The sequence below is a fragment of the Symphalangus syndactylus genome, chromosome 12, assembly GCF_028878055.3.
Source record: "Symphalangus syndactylus isolate Jambi chromosome 12, NHGRI_mSymSyn1-v2.1_pri, whole genome shotgun sequence".
NCBI lineage: Eukaryota > Metazoa > Chordata > Mammalia > Primates > Hylobatidae > Symphalangus > Symphalangus syndactylus.
This window is the reverse complement of record NC_072441.2, coordinates 32,282,016-32,299,808: the sequence shown is the minus strand read 5'-3', so window position 1 is coordinate 32,299,808 and position 17,793 is coordinate 32,282,016. Positions and strand designations below refer to the sequence as shown.

Genomic DNA, 17,793 nt, shown 5'->3' with positions numbered 1-17,793 from the left:
AGCAGTGTGCAAACAGACTAATACAATTGCTTTGACAAAAATTAAGGGCATGGAAGAGTGGGCAGTGGGAGGGATGGAGGGAGTTGCTGTTTATACAGGATGCTCGGGAAAGGCCTTTGAGATAGACAATGTGTGGGCAGAAACCTAATGATGGCAAGGGAGCAAGCTATTCAGATAAATGGGCAAAACATTCAGGCAGAGACAACAGCAGTACCGAGAGCCTGAGATGGGGATACACCTGGAGTGTTTGGGAACAGCAAGGAGACCAGCATGACTGAAGCAGAGGAAGCCAGGGCAGAGGGATAGGAAATGAGAACAGAGAAGAAAAATAGAGTTCGGTCATGTTGGTCATTCTGAGGACTTTAGCTTTTATTCTTAGTGTCATGGGAAGCCACTGGAGGGCTGTGAACAGAAAAGTGACATACTTTCTCCTGCATATTTTAAGGATCATTCTGAGGGTTGTGCTGAGCACAGGTGGAAAGAAGGCAAGGGTGAACACACGTGGACTAAACAGAAGGTGATTGAAAAATCCAGGATAAGATGATGGTGCCTTGGGGCACAGTGGTGGGCAGGGGTGGTGAGAAGTCACTGGACTCCAGTATCTTATAGAGGTAGATCCACTAGGATCTGCTGATGGAAGTGACTTGGGACATGAACGAAAAGAGTCAAAGATGACTACAGGTGTTTTATGTGAGGAGTTTATGAATATAATCTTTCATTATCAATATCTTCTTTTGTTTACTCCTACAGGTGGCTCTGAAACTTTTTCTTGGTTCTCAGAGAGCTTTGGTTGACTTAGGTTTTTGAGATAGTCCAGCTGTCTATAGAGTCTAGAAAAGTCACCTACAGGTAGCTGAGAATTTCTATAGATCACAAGCTCTTCTCATGTCCTTAATTTCTATATTTCCTTTTTAAATACCTTCAGTAATTTCCAGATTGTTTAAATAGACAATGAATTAAAAGTCCAAGTTTTGATTAGAATGAATGGAATTTTATCTAACTCAACATTTCCAAGCAGAACAGGAAGTAAATGAACATAACATACCATTTCTTCCACGGTGGCAGGACCTTTTGATCTCAGGCGAAGTGTTGCCCTTCCACAACCAATTTTTTCTCCTGATGACTTTCCAGCCTTTGACCTCGGCTCTATTTCTACAATACAAAGAACAGGGAAACATATATATACACAGAAAGCATCCCAACAGATTACTGTGAAGGCTAATGTAGTTTCTATCACAAAACTATATACAATTGTTATAGAAATTTGATAAAAGGTAGGCCTTCTTATAGAATTTCCTGAAGCAAAATAAATGTACTTGTCATCCATTATTCTTATAAGAGAGTCTTTATGAGAGAGTTCTAACTCCAAGAAAAGGGAATATGTGAAATGTACAGATGGAAAAGACAAAGTTACAAGGAAGAAAAAACAGTAGGCTTTATAAAAAGAGTAAAGAGGAGCAAGTGGTTTCATCAAAATCACAAAAAAAGGGAAAGAATCATGTCTTGAAAGAAGAGAGGTTTCTTCTCCCAATGGACCAATAGAAAAAGAAGAAACAAAAAAAATTTAAAGAAAAAAAAGAGAGAAGAGAGGGACAAGAGCACTATTATTTGAGGATCTACCCTCTGCGTGATGCTTTACATTAAAAAATCCCATTTAATACTCATACCAACCTACGAGACAGGTGATTGCCCTCATTTTACTGATAAGGGAACTGAAGGCGGTAAGAAATGGGGCTGGGATTCAAAACCAGGTCTTGCAGATACAGACCAGATTTCAAAGTTCCTATGCTTTCCTGAACAACGCTCCAGCCCACACTTCTTGGAAGCACAAGGGATAAAATCGGAGTTGACGTACTAACAGAAATAGGGTCCAAAAGAAAAAGAGCCTGAAAGCAGGTTCCAAGGAAGGAATTCCCTGCAGACAGCAAGGACAAGAGCAGGGAGCAAGAGTCCACAGGGAGCCACTACTTTCCTTATGCTTGTTTTTTCTGTTGTGTCTTATCCTGTATTTGCAACAAACTAAGCATCACCACCAAATATGTTACCAAGCAGTAACATAAATGAGTGAAAGGGAAGGGCGAAGAAAGAGGATAATTGGAAGAAATGTGCCCTACCTAGGCCCCACTCCAATAACTTATTGCGCTGTGGGAATATAAGCCCTGCATAGCCAGATCATTCACTTTTTTTTTTTTTTTTTTTTTCCGCAAAGAAACTGGAGACTCAGGCCAGGGCGATTACATTAATCTCATGCCTGAATCTCAGCACTTTAAGAGACCAAAGCAGGCAGATCGCTTGAGCCCAGGAGTTCAAGACCAGCCTGGGCAACAGGGTGAAATTTCATCTCTGCTAAAAATACAAAAATTAACCAGGCATGGTGGCACACACCTGTAGTCTCAGCTACTCAGGAGGCTGAGGTGGGAGAATTGCTTGAGCTCAGGTGGTCAAGGCTGCAGTGAGCCATGACTGCAACACAATGAGACCCTGTGAAAGAAAGAAAAGAAAAGAGAGAGAGGGAAAGAAAGAAAGAGGATGCTCAGAGTTTCGTGTGCATCTCCTGATTTTTAAATTTTTTAAGTTTGGACAATTAAATCAAACTTTTAAAAACAACATATTGGCAAAAACAAAAGAGATCTATGGGTCAGATTCCAACCACAGGATACTAATTAATAACCTCTGCAAATACCGTGCGCTTCCTTTACCGAGCACTCCACATGGCAGCAGCTCAGAGGAAGAGGCAGGTGGGGAGGGGATGCTGCACTGAAGTAGGGGTCTCCAACCTCCAGGGCCGCAGACTGGTACCAGCCAGTGGCCTGTTAGAAACGGGGCCACACAGCATTACCTTATACCCTGAGCTCTGCCTCCCTTCAGTTCAGCAGTGGCATGAGATTCTCATAGAAAATGAACCCTACTGTGAGCTGTGCATGTGAGGGATCTAGGTTGTGCATTCCTTATGAATCTACCTAATGCCTGATGATCTGAGGTGGAACAGTTTTATCCCAAAACCATTCTCTCCTGCCTGCCCCATCTGTGGAAAAATTGTCTTCCATGAAACCAGTCCCTGGTGCCAAAAAGGGACTGCACTAAAAAAGGGTTCCCTAAAAAGAGGACCGGACCCCTGCACTAAAGAACCGGAGACAACTGAGCACTCCAGTGAGGCATCACAGGACAGGCTCGTGAGTACGAGTAGGCAGTGAGGTCTGTGCAAAGCTCTCATGACACAGACATGAAGTGGCCTGCATTCTTACTTAGAACCTAGGCGATATGTCTTCTTTTGAGAAGTGTCTGTTGATATCCTTTGCCCACTTTTTGATGGGGTTGTTTTTTTCTTGTAAATTTGTTTGAGTTATTTGTAGATTCTGGATATTAGCCCTTTGTCAGATGAGTAGATTGCAAAAATTTTCTCACAATGAGATACCATCTCACACCAGTTAGAATGGCGATCATTAAAAAGTCAGGAAACAACAGGTGTGGAGAGGATGTGGTGAAATAGGAACACTTTTACACTGTTGGTGGGACTGTAAACTAGTTCAACCATTGTGGAAGACAGTGTGGCTATTCCTCAAGGATCTAGAACTAGAAATAACATTTGACCCAGCCATCCCATTACTAGGTATATACCCAAAGGACTATAAATCATGCTGCTATAAAGACACGTGCACACTTATGTTTATTGCGGCACTATTCACAATAACAAAGACTTGGAACCAACCCAAATGTCCAACAATAGACTGGATTAAGAAAATGTGGCACATATACACCATGGAATACTATGCAGCCATACAAAATGATGAGTTCATGTCCTTTATAGGGACATGGATGAAGCTGGAAACCATCATTCTCAGCAAACTATCACAAGGACAGAAAACCAAACACCACATGTTCTCATTCATAGGTGGGAATTGAACAATGAGAACACTTGGACACAGGAAGGGGAACATCACACGTGGGGACCTGTCATGGGGTGGGGGGATGGGGGAGGGATAGCATTAGGAGATATACCTAATGTAAATGACGAGTTAATGGGTGCAGCACACCAACATGGCACGTGTATACATATGTAACAAAACTGCACGTTGTGCACACGTACCCTAGAACTTAAAGTATAAAAAAAAAAAAAAAAAAGAACCTAGGCAATATGGTTTGGCTCTGTGTCCCTACCCAAATCTCATCTTGAATGGTAATCTCCATAATCCCCACACGTATAGGGAGGGACCAGGTGGGAGGTGATCGGATCGGAGGAGTGGTTTCTCCCATGCTGTTCTCACAATAGTGAATCAGTTCTCATGAAATCTGATGGTTTTGTAAAGCAGTTTTCCCTGCTCTTGCATGCTGTCTTTCGTCTGTTGCCATATAAGACATGCCTGCTTCCCCTTCCGCCATGATTTTAAGTTTCCTGAGGCCTCCCCAGCCATATGGAACTGTGAATCAATTAAACCTCTTTTCTTTATAAATTCCCCAGTCTCAGGTATGTCTTTATAGCAGTGTGAGAACAGACTAATAAACCAGGATAATCCCCATCTTCAGCCAAGTACTGTTTTGCTATTAGGAATCTACGCCAAAGTGATTAAGGATTTTGCATATTAATTTTGCATATTAATTTTGACCTGTATTCAGGAACAGAATCACCAAAACATAAAACATAAGTCTTCCTCTGAGAATAAAATTATTAAAAATTAGCATGTAATTAGTACACTAGCCCTGCCTAACCAAAAACCTATAAATGGTGGCTGATGATTTGGGGAACATCCAAATGCTAATCCGGGTGACACAACATTCACAGGAGACCAGAGCTGTAGCAGCACGCCTACAGTATTGGCCTTGCCAGTTATAGTATGTCCTGTGTGAGGGAAGAAAGAATTCTCATGCACTCAGCATAGAGTTTCAAAAAGAGTACCCAAAGATTAAGTTGACCTATCATGAGCACTGTCCAGGATTCTGTACTGCCTAGCAATGTAAGTATCCCCAGCCCAGAGTCATGTATATCCCTCAAGTGGTGAAGATAGCTTCATCTTAATGGTAGTAACCTTAAGACATGCAACCTCCTTCCCCAACCCTACTGCAATTTCACCAAGCAACCTACTTGGTATAGTTTGTCTGCCCATATAAATTTCCTGAAGGGTGAAAAATGAACTTCTCATCTACCACATGTGCTTTGGTTTACCATTGATTACACATTTCTAATTGTAAAATAATATATTGCCAATCTGACTGTTCAAAAAGTGTCTCTTGTAAGTTTGGTGAGCATGATATAGCCCTGAAAAACTGAACAATTCTACATACATTGAAAAAAAAAGAAAAATAAAAAGGTTTCTGGGACTTACAAAGCTAAGGACCCAGCCTCTGGAGTGTGGGGCTTCATAAAGATTGTCTCATCCCTGCCCAAGAAGTCAGCTGGCCTCTCTACATGATGTTTCTATCTTATCTTGCTCTTACCTGCAACACTGGTAGCCAGAAGGGAAAATGTATGTAGCATAGAAGACTTTTCATTAATAAATCTTATTTGATAGAGCAGTTTTAGGTTCAGAGCAAAACTGAGCAGAAAGTACAGAAGGTTTCCATATGCTCCCTATCCCCACCACACAGGCACAGCCTCTCCCATTATCAGCCTCCAACACCAGAGTAAGACTTTTGCTACAACTGATGAACCTACATTGACACATCATAATCACCCAATGTCCATAGTTTAGAGTACACTCTTGGTGTTACACATTCTATGAATTTGAATAAATGTATAATATATATCCACCATTGTAGTATTACACAAAATGGTGTTACTGCCCTAAAAATCCTCTGAGCTCCTCCTATACATCCCAGATTTTTTTTTTATCATTATGTATTTGCCAAGCCATCGTCTCAAAAGTGGCATCTCAAAGCTAACCACTTGGTGGCACCAAAGCAAAAGTTAAATTCTAAATTCTGGCTTGGACCAGCCTCCAGAAAGGCGGTTTTCACCTCTAAGGAAACAGAAGCTGTGTTTGTCTATGAGCCTATGATCCAGGTACATAGATCAATCTGTTTATACACAAAAACAAGCAGGATGGTCCTGTTCATCCACAGGGGAAAAAACAGGTTTTGTGTTTTTGAAATGTTTTGGAGACCACAAATATTTATAGCCTGGCCTACTTTTGGGGTGCTGGCCTGTCTAAGCACATCTGGCCAACCAGGCCAAGCCCTAAATCAGTCACTTCACATAAACGGATCTGCACGAGGCTTCTCTTGGGGCTGAGCTATGAGAGGGATGCAGTGGATACAGGAGGCACTGGTAACCAGCCTGCACCTGCAGCTAGCTGACTCACTATATGCACCAGGGCTCCCCAGTTGAGGGTACTGGCCATCTGCCTGCCATACGTCACTTAGGGCACAGGAATGCATGGCTTGTGGGTGCCTAACCGCTACCCCAGTGGAGTTGCACATAGCCTAGAAGCAGTCAGGTTTGTTCCCAGACCTTTTTGTGGCAATTGTATCTGTTACTCTAATTATGTGCTTTAATTTAAAAGTACATGAGCTGATGAAATGAGTGTAAAACAAGGAGTTATTAATGCTACGAAAACTAGGTTGATGGTTGACTGCCTTGGATAGACTCCATAAGGGTGAGTTGCAAAAAAAAAAAAAAAAATTAGGTGTGGGCAAGATGACTCTAGGAGATTAGAAAAAAATATTTTTGGCTGGGTTCAGTGGCTCACGCCTGTAATCTCAACACATTAGCAGGCCAAGGCGGGAGGATCACTTGACCTCAGGAGTTCAGGACCAGCCTGGGCAACAGAGCAAGACCTTGTCTCTATTAGAAATTTTAGGCTAGGTGCGGTGGCTCACGCCTCTAATCCCAGTGTTTTGGGAGGCCAAGGGTTGCGGATCACTTGAGCCCAGGAATTCGAGACCAGCCTAGGCAATATGGTGAAACCCCATCTCTACAAAAATTACAAAAATTAGCCAGACAGGGTAGCGTGCACCTGCAGTCCCAGCTACTAAGGAGGCTGAAGCAGGAGGATTGCTTGAGCCCAGGACATCGAGGCTGCAGTGAGCTGTGATCATGCCACCGTGCTTCAGCCTGGGTGACAGAGCAAGAGCTTGTCTCAAAAAAAAAAAAAAAAAGAAAAGAAAAACAAAATGTTTCATCAGCCAGGCATGATGGGACATGCCTGTAGTCCAAGCTACTCAGGAGACTATGGTGTGAAGATCATTTAAGCCTGGGAGTTTGAGACTGCAGTGAACCATGATTGAAAAGAAAAAAGAAAAAATATTTTTAAACAGCCATCATTTCACATATCTGTTTTTTTTTAAATGAAATAGAACCCACACATATGCATTAAGGTTGTGATTACATAAGACAGACATCTTAGAATTCCAATTTGTGTCCTCTACTCAAAGAAAAGGACTTTTACATTAAGAGTGATAAGAGAATGTACACTTCTATGTTTTAAAACATAGAAGTGGGGTCTTTCTGTACTTTCTGCTCAGTTTTGCTATGAACCTAAACACTGATTTTTAGTTTTTATGTCGGGAGCACGAGTGCAGGTTTCTTACATGCATATGCTGCTAGTGGTGAAGTCTGGGCTTTTCATGTACCCATCACCCAAATAATGAATGCTGTTCACTATTCACATCTATGTTTTAAATTAAAATAAAATGTTTATATACACATGTATCATTCTTTACAAGAGCTATTTTAACTGACATTTTCAATAAACAGGCAAACCCCTAGTTTTTGCTATTTGATGAAGCTCAGGTAGAGAGATAAGGAAATGGAAAAGGCAGAAAGGTATCTGTCTTCCAAAAGCCTGTGCCTGGGCCCCAGGGAAAGAAGTGCTGACAGAAGACAAAAGCACTGTTTTCAGGAGTAGCACATGCAACACGGCTTAGATCCTCAACTGTTGAAGGACCAGGCAGTGGGGAGGCTGGATATTCTCCCCACTTCCGCACAGAACGAGGCCTTGTTCTGGTCCCATGAGAGCCCTGGCTGGCCTGGAGTACGGAGCAGCACCTATGGGGCCTGGGCAGAGACCATAATTTCAACATGAAGTGGGCACAGATGGACACTGCTGTATCCAAGTTGCTCAGTGAACAAGAAATAGCCCAAAGATGCCCAGAGGGAAGAATGGGATGCTACGGACACAGAGAAGGTCAACAAGGTTGTCTAACAGGATCATACTTCCTTGGAGCACATGTGAAACCCTTTAGAACATCTGGAAATAGTCGTAAAGGGGGAACACTGTAGTGGGCTGAGGGCCTGTGTGAAAATGAGGTAGGAGAAAAAAATAATGAGTGGCATTTTGGTGACAAAAAGGAAACAAACCAATTACTTTCAGTTCCAAACTGTGAAATAAAAGTTGTTCTAATATTTCTGATTAGATCTCTGCTGAAAGTAAGACCCTGATAAAATTTTCCTGACTTCTCAAAAGCCTATTATCTGGCTCTCTTAAAACATCTTACAAGGACTTTGGTACTGAGGTCTGATTATCTCTACCATCACTCTGTTTTCAAATGTGGTATCACGATGCTTGTAAGTAATGTTCTCAGTTGCATTCTGATCACTGATATCTACTGGTTTACTTATGAGAAAATTAGTATTTTGGTTCAATCTGTACTGTTATTCACAGTGTTGTGGTTAAGAACATGGACTTTGGAATCAGAGCACCTTAGTTAAAACCCCAGCTCCTCACCTTGCAAGTTGTGTGAACTTGAGGAATAAGTTCTTATCTACAAAATATTTACACCTATTTATAGCATAGTTTTAAGCACTCAAATGACCACTGTATGAAAGATGCTTTGCCCAGTGGCCTGGCTCATGTTAATAGAACGCTGCTGCTAGAGTTTATAATTTGCTTCTGCTGGTGTGTTTCAACCTGTAGAGAGGGAAATGTGCCCTTCCACTCTCTCCTAACAAAACAACTTATGTAGGTTTTCTCTTAAAAATGAAACATGCAAAGGTTCCTCTTAAAATGTTCAGAAAGCTGTCACTTGAAATGCCAGGGGCAAAAGTCTCTTCTTTATTCTATTTTATTTCTTCTTTAAAACAGTATGATTTCTCCCTAAAATTTAGAGGAGGGTGGAAACAACAGATGGCCCCTCCCATTGCTCCATCCGAGGTCCTCTGAAGTGGATGAGTGTAAGCCCAGCCCCTCACAGGGCACTTAGTAATGGGCTCCTTCTAGTGAGGATGGGGAAGAAGAACCCTTTGAGGGGCCCAGAGAAAAGAGTAAAATCCTGGGACTCTGTGGTCTCTGTCCAGTATCCCCCGCTGCCCCAATATCCCCTATTACAGTTTTATCACACCATGTGAGCAAGTGACCATCCATATCACCACTCCATCCCAGAAAAGTAAACATGCAGCTCCTTCCCCTAACCACCCATGTAGGGTAAACTCAGCTATCTCATCAAATTCGACCAACAGTTTCTGTACTTTCCATCTCTGAAGTTACAGGGCACCAAGAGAAACATCAAAGGGTGGGCCAGGCGGCAACTCAGCAGCACTCTGCAGGATGTGTACACCAACAATCCTCAGCATTGCAGACCCAGGAATGCTTATTTTTTTCAGTGTTCCCAGAGCTGATCTGAATCTTAGGGATTGATTCACACTAACCAAATTCACAAAGAACAGATCTCACCAAATCAGTTTATTAATCCATAGGGAGAAATGTTATCAAAGGCCCAAGTAGGCTCCCATGCTTCATTCTCACACGCCTGAGACTTCCTGGAGAAAGTGATTTATAAGCAGAGACTCAACCATCACAGGTAAAGATAGCAAGGCTAGATGGGTAAAGGGGAGGAGTAGAGAGGGGAAAGTGTTCCAGGCTATATAGTTCAGCAAGTTCAAAGATTCCAAAAGCGATGAATGGAGAGTTTACATTTCCAAGTCCCTCCCATTTAGGCAACTCTCAGTTCATTCGTTCTCTATCCCTTCCAGAAATGATTCCTTTGAAGTTTTCTACTCACAGGGTACCTGAGAGGTTTATTGTGCATGTCACCAGAGCAAGGACTTTGGCATTAAGGACAATTCTCTCAGGACAAGACGACAAACAGGGAGTTCACAGTTACATATAGTATACAGACATATTTGTTGGATGTGCAGTGTTTTCAGATTTTTTAATTAGTCACAACCTTTTAAATATTGGGTGATTTCTTATAAAAATTCAAATTTTAGGTTTCTCTTGGAGAATGACGCATTTCTACAAAGCAATAATAATTAGAGGCAACAGCTCTACCTGGGCTTTGCGGCTTCCTGCCTTCATTTTCAGATATCTCTCAAGGTGTAGAGGTTCCCTCTACAGACGGCTACCTATCAAGCATCATAGGCTCTTTTTTTTTTTCTTTTTTATTATACTTTAAGTTCTAGGGTACATGTGCACAACGTGCAGGTTAGTTACATATGTATACATGTGCCATGCTGGTGTGCTGCACCCATTAACTCATCATTTAACATCAGGTATATCTCCTAATGCTGTCCCTCCCCCCTCCCCCCACCCCACAACAGGCCCCCGTGTGTGAAGTTCCCCTTCCTGTGTCCATGTGTTTTCATTGTTCAATGCCCACCTGTGAGTGAGAACATGCAGCGTTTGGTTTTTTGTCCTTGCGATAGTTTTCTGAGAATGATGGTTTCCAGCTTCATCCATGTACCTATAAAGGACATGAACTCATCATTTTTTATGGCTGCATAGTATTCCATGGTGTATATGTGCCACATTTTCTTAATCCAGTCTATCATTGTTGGACATTTGGGTTGGTTCTAAACTAGCATTATTCTTAAAGACCAATTTTATTTCAAAAGAAAAAAAATACACTATATTCATCTAGGTAAGGTAAATTATTTGGGGTAAGTCAAAGGTAATGCCTTTTTATTAACCGAGCATTGACTATATCCCAGGTAACAGCATATAAAATTATTTACATGTTTTTAATACTCATAAAACTATTATGAGATAGGTATGATTATTATCCTAATTTCATGATTCAGGAAACCAAGGCTTGGAAAAGTGAAATGATTTCACCAGGATCACAGACAACCAAGTAAGTGGGCAGAGCTGGAATAAAAGGCCAGGCAGGTCCACTCTAGAAACACTACCTCATTTTGCATTCTATTAAAACTTATGAGTTGTCATTGGTAAATAACTTTCATTGGTTGTTTTAGTACCCATTGGTCATTTAAGGATCACTGTGGTTCAGGGGAAGCTGACCGCTCCTAGCTTCAGATATGGGACACAAGAATGGGCCAAGCCAAACTGATCCCCTTCATCACAGTGATTGTTTCAGAGGCAAGCATGTGACTAAAGGCTGCAAGATCAGAATAAATCTCAGGACTTTTGCTAGAAATTCTGAGCCAAAGTCTCTCCTTTTCTGCTCTGCAGGAATAAGAAAGCAGATGGTCTCAGCAGTTGCTGACCACCATCTTGGGCCACAGTGTGTAGCTAACCTTAATATGATGATACCTAAATGATGAAGCAGGTACATCAGACAGAACATCAGCACAGAGAGAAAAGGCAAGGAACTGGATCCTAGTCACATTGTATGGGCCCCACAAGCCTAAAGAAAAACAGTCAGCCGGGCATGGTAGGTCATGCCTGTAATCCTAACAGTTTGGGAGGCCAAGGCTGGCATACTGCTTGAGCCCAGGAGTTCAAGACCAGCCTGGGTAAAAAAGTGAGATACCATCTCTACAAAACACTGAAAAATTAGCTAGGTTGGTGGCCCGCACCTGTGGTCCCAGCTACTTGGGAGGCTGAAGTGGGAGGATCTCTTGAGCCCTGCAGTGAACTGTGACTGCACTACTGCACTCCACCCTCAGAGAGTGAGAGTGAGACTCTGGAAGGAGGGAGGGAGGGAGCGAGGGGGAGAGCGAGGGAGAGAGGGAAGGAGGGAAAGAAAAGGAAAAAGGTAGGGAAAGAAAGGGAGGGAAAGAGGGAGGGAGAAAGAGAGGGAGGGAGAGTAAGGAAGGAAAGAAGGGAAGGAAAGGAGGAAGGGAGGGAGGGAGGGAGGGAGGGAGGGAGGGAGAAGAAAGAAAAAGGAAAGAGAAAGAAAAGCCATCCATAAACTCACCACCTAGGCCAGACACAGTGGCTCACGCCTGTAATCCCAGCACCTTGGGAGGCCGAGGCAGGTGGATCACCTGAGGTCACAAGTTCGAGACCAGCCTGACCAACATGGAGAAACCCCATCTCTACTAAAAATACAAAATTAGTCATGGTGGCACATGCCTGTAATCCTAGCTACTTGAGAGGCTGAAGCAGGAGAATCACCTGAACCTGGGCAACAGAGGTTGCGGAGAGCCAAGATAGCGCCATCGTACTCCACCCTGGGCAACAAGAACTAAACTCTGTCTCAAATAAATAAATAAATAAATAATACACTGTAAGGTATTTTTCTTCTACACTTAAACATAGTTTTTGCAAAACTGGGATATTACAGCACGTTGTGTTGTAATCTGTCTTTTTTTTTTTTTTTTTTTTGAGACGGAGTCTTGCTCTGTTGCCCAGGCTGGAGTGCAGTGGCGCAATCTCCACTCACTGCAAGCCCCGCCCCCTGGGTTCATGCCATTCTCCTGCCTCATCCTTCCAAGTAGCTGAGACTACAGGCGCCTGTCACCATGCCTGGCTAATTTTTTTGTATTTTTAGTAGAGATGGGGTTTCACAGTGTTCGCCAGGATGGTCTCAATCTCCTGACCTCGTGATCCGCCCGCCTCGGCCTCCCAAAGTGCTGGGATTACAGGCGTGAGCCACCACGCCCTGCCGTAATCTGCCTTTTCACATTTTTCTTTCTCTTTTTTTTTTTTTTTTTGAGACAGAGTCTTACTCTGTCACCCAGGCTGGAATGTAGTGGCGCGATCTCAGCTCATTGCAACCTCCGCCTCCCAGGTTCAAGCGATTCTCCTGCCTCAGCCTCCCAAGTAGCTGGAATTACAGGAGACTGCCACTATGCCCCGCTAATTTTTTGCATTTTTAGTGGAGACGGGATTTCACCATAATAGCCAGGCTGTCTCAAACTCCTGACCTCAGGTGATCTGCCCGCCTCAGCCTCCAAAGTGCTGGGATTACAAGCATAAGCCACTGCGCCCGGCCTCACAAACATTTTTCCACACATAAATCAACTTGCTTATCTGCCTAACTTATCTGAAAACATACTCTGACTACGATTTTTAACATAATTTATTAGATCCATTTTCCTACAATTAAATGACAATTCCCATTGTAAAAATACTCTTGGGTAGAATATGTATTATTTATATAATTGCTGTTTTCTAATAAATAACATTATAGTCATACTATTCAGTTAGATTAGAAAAGCCACTTACATTTAAGCATCATTTTTTACCCCTTCATCTCACATTGCTATTTTAATTAATAAGCTTAAAAATAGTTGAAAACTATTATGTACCTCCTATTCATGGTTGTTATTAACTCTAAATGGTCCTTAAAAAACATTACAGTTCTGGTTGGGCAAGGTGGCTTATGCCTGTAATCCCAGCACTTTGGGAGGCCGATGTGGGCGGATCACGAGGTCAAAAGATTGAGACCATCTTGGCCAAGATGGTGAAACCCCGTCTCTACTAAAAATACAAAAAATTAGCTGGACGTGGTGGTGCGTGCCTGCAGTCCCAGCTACTCAGGAGGCTGAGGAAGGAGAATGGCTTGAACCCAGGAGGCGGAGGTTGCAGTGAGCCAAGATGGCGCCACTCCACTCCAGCCTGGTGACACAGCGAGACTCCATCTCAAAAAAAAAAAAAAAAAATTACAGTTACAAGACATCAATCACTGTTTAGGGTAAATGTCTTGAAAAATATAGCTTACAAAGTTTTTAGTATTATAGATTATAATAGTTTCATTTTTCTCAGATTAAAAACTGAGCATTCGATAAAAAAAATGTTTAATGCAAGTTTACAACCAGAGTAGAAAGGATCTATATTTAGGTATCCAGCTGGGTCTCTACCTTGAAAACCAATTTATCAATTACACTCAGCACTTGTCCAACACATCTGTGACACTCCACAAAAGGGAACTTGGATTTTTTTATTCATCTTCTCCCATAGTATCTTTGTGACAAATGCTAAGCCAAAGTGTAGCTGGATACGAAGAGGCCAGGAGAAACTCTACTACATAATAAGATGATCGACAGTATGCTCTGCCCCTCAAAATCTGTCACTGTGTACACTTACTTTGCCAAAAAATACATGAGAGTACCACTGTCAGATAGAATGCAATACACCTGAAACTGAACTTTTATCCCTGACTGTCCCTCAAACCATTTCTACATCCCAACTGCCTCATTTCCAATTATAGCATCATTGTTATCACAGGCTCCTAGGATAGAAATCTTGGGAGTGACATTTGCTTCTGAACCTTCTCCCCTCTCCCCTTTAGCTAAGTGTCATCAGCCCACCTCCTACCCCATTTTTACCCTTACAATATTACTCACACTTTTTATTTCCTTTGAATTCCCACTGCTGCCCCTAATCCCAGCCCTGATCATTTCCTCCTGAACTGTTCCAACAGCCTCTTACATGGTTTCTCCTCTAGTCATATGTAGCCACATTGGTCTCCTGGGCTTAATTCCCAAATATCTGCTTCATCATGTCATTCTTCAGTTCTAATATCATCTAAATGATTCCCTATTACTCTGTAAAACAAGCCTGGGTTCCCCACCTAGTTTTCAGAGCTTTTATTAATAGGGTCCTGAGCTGCTTTTGCAGCCCGATTTGCTACAGATTTCTGTAGTGGCTTTTAAATTTTACTCCACAATTCTGAATGTAAGAAATGCCTAATTGGCCAGGCGCGGTGGCTCACGCTTGTAATCCCAGCACTTTGGGAGGCTGAGGCAGGCAGATCACGAGGTCAGGAGATCGAGACCACGGTGAAACCCCGTCTCTACTAAAAATACAAAAAATTAGCCGGGCGTGGTGGCAGGCGCCTGTAGTCCCAGCTACTCAGAGAGGCTGAGGCAGGAGAATGGCGTGAACCCGGGAGGTGGAGCTTGCAGTGAGCCGAGATTGTGCCACTGCACTCCAGCCTGGGTAACAGAGCAAGACTCCGTCTCAAAAAAAAAAAAAAAGAAAAGAAATGCCTAATTGAATCTGACTTTGAGCACCATCCCCCGCCCCCCCTCCCCCACTACACACTACCGGCATGGCACAGGTTTAGTGAGAAATTTACTCTTGGTTTTGCTTTGAAGGCCTCTCCCCATCTCCCAGGCTTCAAAAGGCTGATGCTGCACTCTGTCTGTCATAGACCAGACCATGAAGCTCTACGTCCAAGTCAGTGTGTGCACTCACAGGCCACCCCCACACCCACACCCAGTGTGTACAAGGGTCATTCACCTGAGATCGCAAAGCCACAGCACTTAAAAGCTCTAATATCCTTATGCCATTCTATCAGATGTCCTGTCACCTTTCATGAGAATAGGACATTGATCCCTGATACTGGTGGGACCTGCCATAAATCACCTGTCTCATAGCTTTCTTTATTGAGGGAGTTTCCTTCCAATCTTACCACCTCTCAATCCCTATCACTCTCTAAGCCTTAGAACCCCTCCCAATCATGGACAAGTCAGCTCTCAGATAAACTTCACTGTTTAGATCTGCACTATAACGTGTATCATGGTCTGCATTATGTTCTGAAGAGGCAGTAACACATAATGTTCAGAGCACAAGCCTCGAGAGCAAACAGGACTGGAGTGCTATGCCCACACTTACGCCTGCCACTGAGCAGTCTTAGTGAATTAACTGAACAAGTCTCAGCTTAATTAGCTGAAAAACCCTCATAGGAATGGCATGAGGATTAAGTCAGGCCATAATAGCAGTAGTCCTAGTCGCAATGGGTTGCAATTACATAACACTGTTCTAAGCACATACATACATTAACTCATTTCATCCTCAAAATACTTTATGGGTAAGTAAATAGGCTTACAGAGGGGTTAAATAACACCCCAAATCACACAGTTTAAAAGCAGCAAAGATAGGAATCAAATCCAGGTAACTGGGCTCACAGTCTATGCTCTTCACCGCTATACTATATTTCATTCAACAAATGGTAGCTATTATTGTTAGTAGAATTACTTGATTCTTCATGTATCTGCCTCTTTATGTAAACTGTAAGTTCCCTGAGGACAGCAAGCACGCTGACTCACTGTAACAGCTGTTAGAGAGCTGGCTCTGGAGGCTGACTGCTTGGCTTAGAAGCGTGCCTCCCTCGCTCACTAGCTGTAACCTTAGGCAAACTGCTTCACCTTTTAGGTTGGTTGTGAGGACTAAATGATTTCCTACTTAGAAAGTCCTAGGAAAAGCGAATGGCAGCTACTATTATGATGTACTGACATATTTCATTAGTTGATATGAGATGTGATATTGCCATCTGTCTTTGCAGAATCCAAATAGTGCCAGAGTTCTCAACAAATACTTGTTGGTCACCAATTCATCCACATTGCTTTTCCTGTTTCACATGGGTTTATCTTGTTTCTAAAATTATTCCTCAAAAAAAAAGATACACCTTTATAATAATAGTAATAATAACAGATAACTCTTATTGAAGACTTACTATATACCAGGGACTGCTCTATGATTCATGTTTAATCATTTAATCCTCACAACAGCCCAATGTGGTAGACACATCTTCACATTTTATATGAGGAGACCAAGGCAGAGAAAGGTTAAATAACTTACCCAATGTCACGTATCACAAGCCAGTCCCTGGCAGAGCCTACACTTAACTACTGCAATTTATCGTCTCTTTTGTAACTTTTTTCATATTCCCAAATATATTTTGTAGAATTCAGTATATATGACAAGGTACCAAAAGTATTGATTGATTGAAATTTTTTCCCTAGATACAGCATGAATAATAAAAAGTAATTTTTAAATGTTTGAAATGTCTATCTAAAAAGTCATATAAAACTTAAAAGCCACAGTTTATCTCTTAATATCAAATAGGCTTAGCCTCTGAAGTGAGTACATCAGTTAAGCTGAATCACGAAGATGAGGTCTGAGTTTTCCAGCTGTGAATGACTCAAAAGACTAAGATGCACTTCACATACTTAACATCCTATTCTGATGGATACACCGCACAGAAATGAACCTTCTAAAAGAAGATATAACCCAATGATCTGTTACAAAATCTAACCCTAAAATAAAGACCATAAATGCTTTAGGAAGTAAGTTTCTTCTTCCAATTTTCTTCCTGCTTTTGAAAACTCTTACAGAAATATTTCAGGCCTCCTTCCTCAAACCTCTTTCCATAAAGGGCACGCAAGAATCACAAATTGGAAATTTGCAGGATAAATGAAGTCGAGACTCATTTAAGTAAAACTAAATCAAAGCTTCATGGATTTGTTATTTTTCTACATTTAAAAGACCTTATAGGAAAACAAACAAGTTGGTCTTGTCTGGTCTTAGAGTCATTTAAATGGAAGAGGGATTGTCATGGCCTTGGGAAAACCTAGGTTTACAGGGCAAACTCTACAAGGTTGAGCTCATTGTAAAGACATGTTCCTTTTCATTGGCAAAAGGAGAAAGGAAGTGAGCCATGCCCTAAAAAATACCACTACAGACATTCCAGCTGATACTTGATAAGGACTGGGAATGCTGCCATCAACTCATGGCTAGAAGAAGGAAAATTTGGATCAGTAACCAGCTGACCAGGAGAAACCATGTTAAGTATGGGAAAGATTTCCCATTCAACTACAAACTTTCAACAAGGGAGTCATTTAAGCCAGTGGCTTTCAAATGTTTTTTTCTGTGACCCACAGTAAGAAATACATACGTTATATCATGACCCATAACATACACAAAGATAATAAAACTGAAACACACATAT

At 42.0% G+C, this 17,793-nt stretch overlaps 1 protein-coding gene across 8 annotated transcripts in view; it reads right to left on the bottom strand.

Moving 5' to 3' along the window:
• Positions 1 to 17,793, bottom strand: part of GIPC2 (GIPC PDZ domain containing family member 2) — a 96,297-nt gene that overhangs the window by 25,569 nt on the left and 52,935 nt on the right. For 4 of the 8 annotated variants that reach the window (XM_063624174.1, XM_063624170.1, XM_063624172.1 and 1 more), the window contains exons 4-5: positions 10,531 to 10,614; positions 1,046 to 1,152 (exon numbers count right to left, since the gene is read on the bottom strand). In XM_063624174.1, the coding sequence (XP_063480244.1) occupies positions 1,046 to 1,152; positions 10,531 to 10,614 (191 nt within the window). The remainder of the gene's footprint in view (positions 1 to 1,045; positions 1,153 to 10,530; positions 10,615 to 17,793) is intronic. The other 4 variants (XM_063624175.1, XM_063624173.1, XM_063624171.1 and 1 more) reach the window with 1 other exon arrangement.